Raw genomic sequence first — 10,606 nt, 5'->3', positions numbered from 1 at the left:
AACAAAACGAACAGCCATGGTCTTTGCCAATGGCCAAGGCAGAGAGGGCCAAAAGGAAGGAAAAGACAAGAAGGCCCCTGTCCCCGCTCAGTGTGCCTCTGCGAAGGCCGGTGCTGGGAGAATGGTTCCCCAGGAGAGAAGATAATGGGGCAGAGCAAAGTCAGAGGATAAAGAGCTCCACCATCATGCTGAACAAGGAGGCCGGCCCGGCTGCCTGCGGACTGAGGACTGTCAGGGGCCACCAGCTGGGTCCGCACCGCTTTCACTGTGGGCAGTTAGACAGACAGCAGCTGAGCAAGGACTGGTGGGCGGGATACAGGTCACTGGATGGAAGCCCCAGGTGCCTAACACTGACAATCAATTGTAGGGCGGGACCTGCCCCAGGTGAGTTTTCCTCCCCTCGCTTATTGCTGATCACGTGGTTTGGACCCATGACTTTCCTTTCCTAAAAAAGCACACACAAAAACTGTGCTTCGAGTTGTATCTCAGCTCCAGGCCCAGAAAAGCAATGAAACCAGCCACACTGACGTCAGGACCAGCTGCACTGAATGATGACCCCTGCCCCGTGCCAGCCCACCGATCGGTGGAGACCACACCCGGAAAGGACACACCTGAAAGCTGCTGGCAGTCTATTGAGACTTTAGGGACCGCCCTACATCGCACCCTTAAAACACGTAGGACATGACCCCATGGTTCTCTCTCCGGGAGCACACCCTGCCTTTCCCTCCCTCTCCCCTCCCTGCCCCAGGCCCCTTCCCATCGGCTTCCTCACTCCCACGCTCTTAGAGCCCTTCCTTTTCGTCCACAACTTGTTTCCTCAGCCCATTTCCTCTAGGAATTACTTCTACTTCTGTCATTTGCCAAATAGATGTTCTTTTTCTTTTTAAGTTGAAAAACCTTTTATTTCACTGGAAAGAAAAACACACTGATCCAACTCTGTGTGTCCACCTGCCACAGGCCTTTGGGCCAAAGACTCAGAGGCAGTGACCCTCTCACCAGGGTCATTCCCCAATCCAGCATAACTGGAAGCAGGAGGTGAGGAGATGGCACAGCACAACAGTGTCTGCGCTCAGCGAGGTGGAACAGCACGTGAGTGGGAAGCCACAGAAGTATTGAAGGACAGGACGAACAGGAAGATGGGCAGGAAGAAGGAGAAGAAGAGGTGGTCTGAACTTAGCAAGGCAAATTAAGGTCTACGATTCCTGAGGGACTGAACGCTCAGAGCCGAGAACTTTCCGGAGACGGATACCATGAAGGGCGTATTCTCACGCACAACTGCAGCGTGGGATTTCAGCTTACATACACCCCATCTCCAGCCTTAAAAGGTTGGATACCCCGCCTGCTCTGTGTACTGCGCCCGCTGGTACCGGGCCATGTCGTACAGGGAATTCGAGAGGCTGCTTAAGCCGGGGACAGCTGATTGTCATGCCCGTAACGTGGCCTCTCCAACAGCGGGGCCTGGGGCTGTAGTGATGCAGGGGGCTCCGATCCCACCCATGATATGAAGAGGAAGCTGCAGTAACAGCAGCAGCTCCTGAGGTCAGCAACAGGTGTCTGTGGTAGGGATGGAGAGAGGTGGAGGTGAGGCGATGGGCCATGGCTGTGTTCTGGACCTGGGGCAGCTGGGACAAGGTCTGCTCTGTGTCATTATACACAGAGGCAGCTGCAGCCGCCAAGCCTCACAGGACTGGGCAGCCCAGTAGCGCTTGTTGTAGGCAGCGAGCGCTCCGTGTGCGTTGTTGTGACACAATGAATACCCGTCTCTCACGGCGGAAGGCATGCGCACTGCCCCAGATCACTCACTACATTGCTCAGTAAAGTCCGCCCCTTGACCTGGACGATCTATGGGTCGCTCTTTGGACCAGTGCCCCACTTTCCCGCACCGATAACAACCGCTCTGGTCTCCCATCCCGGCGCAGTCCTGAGTGGCTGGTGGACAACTTCACGTGCATCCGTTTGCCTTGAAACTCTGTGTTGTCAAGGGCCCTGGCGACCTCAGCCACGTCCTCTGCCCGCTCCGTGTGGACGAAGGCACAATCTTTCACATTCGATGGCCGGACCATACTTCTCAAACTCGGCCCCAAGCTCTTGGTTGGTACAAACGGGGCTGATGCTGCCCACATGTAACTTTGTGAGGTTTTGCCTTGTTCCTGCTGGCTTCCACATTGATGTTCACCCCAGGCAGCCTGTGGTGGTGCAGGCTGCTCATGGCATCGTCAGCCGTTTTGTCCTCTGTGTGCACAAAGCCCGAGTTCTTCATGATGTCACACTTCAGCACCTTCCCGGCAGCTCAGAGAGCCAGCGCATCTGCCCTGTGGCCTCCCCGGCAGGTTCCGACAAACAGCTTCACCATCTCACACTGCTCGCCGGGAGTCAGCGGAATTCTTCCTCGAGGCAGATGCTCTGACAGAAAGCTAAAAATCCAAATAGACGTTCTTTCACAGTCTGGGTCTTGGCTCGGAATTCCTTCCTAACCAGAACCCAAGCACAGAGGCTGCTGAACCCAGGTTTGTTCTGATACCTGGTGCCAGTCCATCACCCACACACTAACCAAACCTCCGTCCCAAACAGTGATGGTGATGGTGATGGTGATGGGGTTCTCTGAGCCTCTGGAGCAGCGGCCTCTTCGGAGCCATCAGAGCGTGTGATTGGCGAGGCCGGCTAACTCAGACATTTCTAAGGCCCACCCCGCTCCGGGGATGAGACTCGCTCTCTGAGCTGGAACGCTTTCCTCCCGGAGGAACAACAGCTACACCTACTGGTTCCGTGGGAACATGCCTGGCAGTTTCCTGTACAAGGTCAAGGTGACCAGGAACCAGCTAAAATAGAGGCCCAGGTACAGCCATCATTTTGGGCTCCAGGGGAACCGGAAAAGCCAACGGGCTTTGCCAGTCAGGGTTAAACTAAAGCCGCAGGCAGAGATTCCCCCAAGTGGCAGTATTCCTTGAAAAAGGAGGCCAGGATTCAAAAATTCCTCAAATTTGGTCTAATTCGACCAAGCCCTATAACACTCCTATATTGCCAGTGAAGAAACCCCAACGGGAATACCTGTTTGTCTGGGACCTAAGGGTTATAATGAAGTCTCTCAGGATATATTGTACATCCTAATGAGCCCAAGCCTTCCACGCTAAGTCCTGGGCTATCAGAAGACAGGGACCGGTCCTGGGTCCTGGGCCTCAGAGACGTTCTGTCTGTGTGCTGGTCCACCCGGCTTCGTGGCCGCTTTTTGCCTTTGAATGGCGGGACCCAGAGCTCTGGCTAAGACTCAGTGCCGGTGGGGCTTGCCCGGGGTGGGAATGGCTGGGGAGTGTGGGGGAGGAGACTTATGTAAAACTTTTAGACAATAAATTTTTTTTAAAAAAGACTCAGTACAGTTGGACAGTCCTTCCCTAGAGGTTCAAGAACTCCCCCACGATTTTCGGGGAGACACTAAGCAAGGGCCTGGAAAAGCTGCAGTTTCAGAAGGGAGTCTCGCTACAATATGCGGACGATCTGCTGGCCACAGGGTGCACCTGTGAGCATGTCTGACAACATCACTGACTCCTCAAGCCCCCAGCAAGCTGTGGCTGTAAGGTCTCGGCCCTCAAAGCTCAGATTTTGCAAGCAGCCCATCAAATTCCTGGGGTCTCTCCTGGGGCTTCTCCTGCGGCCTGGCAATCTGGGTTTAATGGGGACCATGAGGGCACTATCATTCGGTGCAGCCCCGAAGGCCAGGAGGCAGTTGAGAGGATTGGGGGGGATGCTGGGCGCTGCCACATTTGGACTCACACTGGACCCTGTATGAGGCTCCGAAGGGGCAGAGGAGACCCCTGGACTGGGACAAGGAATGTGAAGGAGATTTTGAGACCGCAAAGGCCCTGCTTTGGGCCTCCCAACTCTGTTGAAACCTTTTCGTCTGTATGTGCATGAGAGGCAAGGAATTGGACACGGGTTCTCAGATTCCAAGGGCCACGCACTGCAACATACATACGGCCTGGAAGCCACAGGCCTCAGGGAAGGTTGAGAAAATGAGCCAGACCTTAAAGAAGAATATAGCCAATCTATGGCAGAAGACATGTCTGCATTTGGATCGGTTCGCCCATTGCCCTGCTCAGGATTAGAGTAGCGGGATTGATTTGAGTCCCTAAAGTATAGTATAATATATGGGTGACCCTTCCAGGCTGCTATGGGAACAGGAGATGTATATATAGATCATGATGCTAAAATTAAGAATGATATGCAGCATCATTTTTTTTTAGATATATTTTATTGATTTTTCACAGAGAGGAAGGGAGAGGGGTAGATAGCTAGAAACATCGTTGAGAGAGAATCATCGACCAGCTGCTTCCTGCACACCCCCTACCAGGGATGTGCCCGCAACCAATGCACATGCCCTTGACCAGAATCGAACCTGGGACCTTTCAGTCCACAGATCGACGCTCTATCCACTGAGCCAACCAGTTTCAGCGATATGCAGCATCTTAAACACTGAGTGTGATGAGTGATTTGGCATGTGCAAGGGTTTCTCTGTCACAAGCCCGTTACACCCCTTCCAAGCAGGAGACAGAGTTCTACTCAAGACATGGAAAACCGGGCCTAACTGGTTTGGCTCAGTGGATGGAGCATCGGCCTGCGGACTGAAAGGTTCCAGGTTCAATGGCAATGTACCTTGGTTGCGGGCACATCCCCAGAATGGGGTGTGCAGGAGGCAGCTGATGGTTGTTTCTCTCTCATCGATGTTTCTGACTATCCCTCTCCCTTCCTCTGTAAAAATAATAATAATAATAAAATATATTTTTAAAAAGACATGGGAAACTGGATGGCCAGACGATCAGCTGGAGGAAAATGGATGGGACCCTGGTGCGTGCTTCTCACCACTCCAGCTCTGAAGCTGGCAGGAATCCATCCCTCCAGAGTAAGAAGGTGCCGAAAGGGAAGAATGGTGACCGAACCCAAGGAATACCTCAAGGCAGCATGCATTATCATTTATTCTTGGCCACAGCGTGTCTGGCTAAAGGAAAACTAATTCTGTTCAGAAGAGATGAAAATATTTGGGTGAATCTAGCAAAAAAAACAATGTTATTAACATCCCTGACTTTTGCCTTTCAGAAGGAACCTATGCAGAACAGACATTTCCATCTTGCCTGGTAGGAGTTGGGACACTGATTGTATTATACAGAATTGCACTCATTCTGTTCTTTTCGGGAAGAGCACAGATGGGCCCTTTATACATGGGACCCATTGTCTGAGAAGAGGAAGCAGGGATGTTGTCTCTGAAGGTTGCTGCAGCAGCTTCCTGTGGTGAGTGTCTGGCTTTGACCGGGTGTTCTGGTTATCTCTTACACATTGTGCCATGCATTACTGCAATAACCTAGCAGGCCTCCCACTTCTATTCTTGCCCTTCACCGCTCCCCCCCCCACCCCCGCCCCATTGATTCTCAACACAGCAGCCAGCATGGTTATTTTAAAATATAAGTCATGCCCTAGCTGGTTTGGCTCAGCGGATAGAGCATCAGCATTTGGACTGAAGGGTCCCGGTCCAGTCAAACGCACATGCCCAGGTTTTGGGGTCCACCCCTAGTTGGGGTCGTGCAGGAGGCAGCCAATCAATGATCCTCATCATTGATGTTTCTGTCTCTCTCCCTCCACCGTAACTTGCTCTACTTTCCCTCACCCCCACGGCCTACGTAATGTATTTTCTCCTCCTGTTAGAATACAAACTTCCAAGAAAGCAGGAATCTTTGTTTTGTTCACGGAGCCCAAACACTTAGAACCGTGTCTGGCACACAAAGGCCACTCAGTAAGTGCTAATTTAAACATTAAATGCCCACATTCCCCACAATATTACTATGGATAAAGTATAACAATATCTGATGGGGGGACCCAGGGGTTCTTGGAGTCCCACTACCTTCACCCACACCTGGGAGAACCGTTATTTTGAACTGGAAACACCGAATTGTTAGTCACCTTAGTCCTTTCTCTGCTCAGCTTCTCAAAAGTGTGCATCCCGCCCTCACCGTGTCTAACCTGGGCGAGGTCCCTTCTCTCAGCCCCAGACACTCCAATGATTGCACTTGACGCATCCAACCAGCCAATCAAAATCGCCGTCCTCTTTGCCCTTAAAGGACTTCACTTTAATTTGCCAAGAGGGGCGGGACGCAGCAATCTAGCCAGTGGAAGTGACGCTGGGCGCGTTGCCTAGGTCACCGCACCGCTTTTCGGTTGCCCAGAGGAAGGTGGGCGGGGCGAGGGCGCGGAGGTCCCGCCCCCATCACGGCGCGGCCTGGGATTGGCTCTCCGCTGGCTGCGAGGACCTGGCGGTTTCGGTCTGGGAGGGGATCTCAAAGGCAGGGACCCCTGAGCCCGCCGAGTCACCCCACGGCCCGGCGCAGGGAGAGCTGTCTCTGACCTGTGGTCCCTGTGATCACCGGCCCGGGTTACGCTCGCAGGCTGCCGTGCGAGTCTGGAGGTCTGAATCCAGGTCCAGTAAATTCTGGAAAACCTCAATCCGGGGCTGGCAATTTAGACAAGTCCCTGTTAAAAGAGGGATTGGGCTGGTCCCGGAGCGCGCGGGCCTGAGGGTGACGAGGGCTCCTGTCCCGCCGGCACCGCGTCTCCCCGGAGGAGTCCTGCGCTGGGACCATGCACCGCAGCCGCCAGGTGACGTGCGTGGCCTGGGTCCGCTGCGGCGTGGCCAAGGAGCGGCCGGACAAGGTAGAGCTGAGTAAAGAAGAAGTAAAACGTCTTATTGCTGAAGCCAAGGAAAAGTTACAAGAAGAAGGTGGCAGTGAGGAAGAGGAGACGGGGGAGCCCTCGGAAGATGGCATGCAGAGTGCGCGTACCCAGGCACGGCCCCGGGAGCCCCTGGAGGACGGCAACCCAGAGGATGACAGGGCCATGGAGGATGACGAGCTGGCCGAGTACGAGCTAGATCGATATGACGAGGAAGGCAACCCAGATACTGAAACTCTCGGTGAATCTCTCTTGGGTCTTACAGTCTATGGGAGTAATGATCAAGATCCTTATGTTACTCTGAAAGATACGGAGCAATATGAACGTGACGATTTCTTGATTAAGCCCAGTGACAATCTCATAATTTGTGGCAGAGCTGAACAGGACCAGTGCAATTTAGAGGTACACGTTTACAATCGAGAAGAAGATTCTTTTTATGTACACCATGATATACTGCTGTCTGCATACCCTCTGAGTGTGGAATGGCTGAATTTTGATCCTAGCCCAGACAATTCTACCGGAAATTATATTGCTGTGGGAAACATGACCCCCGTTATTGAAGTGTGGGACCTGGATATAGTGGACTCTTTAGAGCCAGTCTTCACCCTTGGAAGTAAGCTGTCAAAAAAGAAGAAGAAAAAGGGAAAGAAGAGTTCCTCCGCAGAAGGGCATACCGATGCTGTCCTGGACCTTTCTTGGAATAAGCTGATCAGAAATGTGCTAGCAAGTGGGTCAGCTGACAACACTGTGATTCTGTGGGATATGTCCTTGGGGAAACCAGCAGCTAGCCTTGCTGTGCACACAGACAAGGTCCAAACACTACAGTTTCATCCATTTGAAGCACAGACTCTGATTTCTGGATCATACGATAAGTCAGTGGCTTTGTATGATTGCCGAAGTCCAAATGACAGCCATCGAATGTGGCGATTCAGCGGGCAGATTGAGAGAGTGACTTGGAATCATTTTTCACCTTGTCACTTCTTGGCCAGTACAGATGACGGCTTTGTATATAATTTGGATGCACGTTCAGATAAGCCAATTTTTACACTAAATGCACACAATGATGAAATCTCTGGTCTTGATCTCAGCAGTCAAATCAAGGGTTGTCTTGTGACTGCATCAGCAGACAGATATGTGAAGATCTGGGACGTGTTAGGAGACAGGCCCAGTCTGGTTCACTCCAGGGACATGAAGATGGGAGTTCTCTTTTGTTCTGCCTGTTGCCCTGATTTGCCATTTATGTATGCCTTTGGAGGTCAGAAAGAAGGGCTTCGGATCTGGGATATAAGCACAGTGTCTTCAGTCAATGAAGCATTTGGAAGACGAGAGAGGCTTGCTCTTGGTAACACAAGGAGTTCGTCAATTAATGGTCCTTTTGGAACCAGGAGCTCAGACACACCCATGGAGACTTAATGAGGATCGTGCAATTTCCCGTTTCGTTCACCTTACCTCAGTTTTAGAAGCTGGCCTACAGACGTTCCACGTGTAGTGACAGAAGCAAAATTGATTTCCAACTACCTGACATTCCTCTGGTGGTAGCTAAACAAGGCTGCTCTGTGTGCTTGCTGTTCCAGTCTGCAGTGTATAGATTTCCTTAGGAAGAGTAATAAAAAAGGTTTTAAAAAATAAATAAATAAAAAAATAAAAAATAAAATAAAAGAGGGATTGGACTCAATACAAGAAGTCAGCACCGTCTGACAGGCTCGGTTCTTCTTATAAGTCTCTGGGTTTGGCTTCCTCCGGATCAAGTGTGATGGTCAGGATGAGAAAGCCCAGAACCAGCCGGGGCTCCGGCACTCATGTGCTGCGAGGCCTTAGCAAGTCACATCCTATTTTTAGTCTTTGTACACATCTCGGTGTGAAGGGATTGGGCTAGATGTCATTTTAGGTCCCTGCCAGTTCTTCCTAACTATGAAACAGCCTTGACAACACGTGTAAAGGCTTTGTAAATGTACGGCATGTTATACAAATGGTCAGCAATTCATATTGCTACCTTCTCATCCTCCTTCACTTTCTCTGCCCGGAAGTCCCAGGAATGGCAGGAAAGGTCTAGAAGGGCACCTAAAGATGAAACAGGGCCTTTCATCAGATACTGGAAAGGCTAATTGCCTGCACCTCGGGAGATGATGCTGGAGGGTGGACTAATCCTCACCCTTTAGCCCCCTCCCCTTCATTTTATGGAAAGTTTTGAAAGCAGCTAAGTCAGGCTGCTTCTATAAAACCCAGATTTTCTGACTTGATACAATGATCAGTCATTTACACAGTGTTGGCCAACAGGAGGCATAAATATGAAAGAGCAGGTAAAGAAATCTTCCAGAGATAAAAACAGATAATTTCTTTGGAACATTTCCCACTTCATTTGCTTAGTACTCCTATGCTATGGACATCTGGGGTAACTTACAACGCAGAATCAGAGCGATAAAAAATGAAACAGAAGCAAGTTATCTCCCTCTCTTGCTTTTTCTGTTACCTTTATCTTCCCAGAAGAGCTTCTCAACTTTATTTATTTATTTATTTATTGATTGATTGATTGATTGAGAAAGAGAGAGAGAGGAAGGGAGAGAGAAACATTGCTTTGTTGTTCCACTTATTTATGCATTCATTAGTTGTTTCTTGTATGTGCCCTGGCCAGGGATTGAACCCACAACCTTGGTATATCAGGATGTTGCTCTAACCAACTGAGCTAGCTGTTTAGGGCAAGCTTTTCAATTTCTGATATTTCAATCCCCCTTTGTAATATTCTTCAGGGGTCACCCACCTTCCAAAAAAAAGTAAAGTGAAAAACCAAATATGCCATTTATGTCATATCTACAGAGGCAGAAAGAACATTAGTGGTGACCTAGATTTGGGGTGGGAGTAGGGGGTAGAGGTTGAGGAGAATTAAAAAGTGACTTTTTAAATATTTTTAATTGATATCAGAGAGAGCAAGGGAGAGGGAGAGATAGAAACATCAATGAGAGATGTTTCCTACACACCCCTACTGGAGATCAAGCCTGCAACCCTGGCCCATGTGCCCTGGCTGGGAATCCAATTGTGGCTCATAGGTCAATGCTCAAGCACTGAGCTGCTTCAACCTGGCAAGAAGTGACTTCTTACAGATACAAAGTTTATTTTGGGGTGTGATGAAAATGTTTGAAAATTATGATTGTACAGCTCTGTGAATAGACTTGCACAGTACGTGGATTTTACCACATGGAGACATACCCAAAACAAACAAGTTCTGTGTGTTTACACCTCACTTTTAGGAGACCTGGTGGCAGTCCGGCCGTCTGCCCCTGAAGACGCTCCCTAAGTCTCCAGGGGTGTCAGCCCCGGGCTGCCCACCTCCTCTCTGGCCACCACTGTACACGCTGCCTGGATCATTGCAACTGCAGGACGCGTGCTAGTTCCCCTGCTCACCTGCTCAGCTGCTCAGCTGCCACCTCACTTCCTGGCCGCCCTGGACGGCGCTGGGAAAAGCCGGGAAGGACAGACTTGGCAGAATAGACGTGAGTCTTACGGGAAATGGGAGAAGTGAGCCACTGTCTAGAGCAAAATCAGAAAGCACAAAAGGGACTGTTGAGAAGGCAAAGAATCACCTCCAGTCTGTGATTTCCCCCTCCTAAACTATTTCAATAGCGTTCGAGTAGCTTTCCTCACGGTCTGGGTTGTCTTCCTGCTGAAGTTCTATTTTTATGTTTTTTGTTTTTTGTTTAATTTTTAGGTAGAGAGGAAAGGAGAGGGAGAGATATAAACATTGATGAGACACATCAATTAGCTGCCTCCTGCACATTCCCTACTGGGGATTGAGCCGCAATCCAGACATGTACCATGACCGGGAATCGAACCCAGGACCCCCACTGAGCCACACCAGCCGGGCTGGAAGAGTTCTTGGAGGGAGCAGCCCGCAGTTGAC

General features: G+C 50.5%; 1 protein-coding gene and 1 pseudogene across 2 annotated transcripts; one reads left to right on the top strand and one right to left on the bottom strand.

The window, feature by feature from the left end:
- Positions 1-1,318: 1,318 nt before the first annotated feature.
- LOC311621770 (RNA-binding protein 4-like) lies at positions 1,319-2,353 on the bottom strand (annotated as a pseudogene). The gene is made up of 2 exons: positions 1,495-2,353; positions 1,319-1,397 (listed from the first exon to the last, which is right to left on the bottom strand). The product of its transcript is annotated as an RNA-binding protein 4-like (transcript).
- A 4,183-nt stretch (positions 2,354-6,536) lies between these two features.
- LOC311622172 (periodic tryptophan protein 1 homolog) lies at positions 6,537-8,340 on the top strand. The gene has a single exon (XM_084883039.1). It carries the CDS (start codon positions 6,622-6,624, stop codon positions 8,122-8,124), a length of 1,503 nt encoding a protein of 500 aa, XP_084739165.1. The 5' UTR covers positions 6,537-6,621; the 3' UTR covers positions 8,125-8,340.
- The last annotated feature ends 2,266 nt before the right edge of the window (positions 8,341-10,606 follow it).

This window comes from Pipistrellus hanaki (genome assembly GCF_964339955.1).
Source record: "Pipistrellus hanaki genome assembly, chromosome: 4".
In the NCBI taxonomy this organism is placed as follows: domain Eukaryota; kingdom Metazoa; phylum Chordata; class Mammalia; order Chiroptera; family Vespertilionidae; genus Pipistrellus; species Pipistrellus hanaki.
This window is presented reverse-complemented; position numbering and strand designations above follow the sequence as displayed.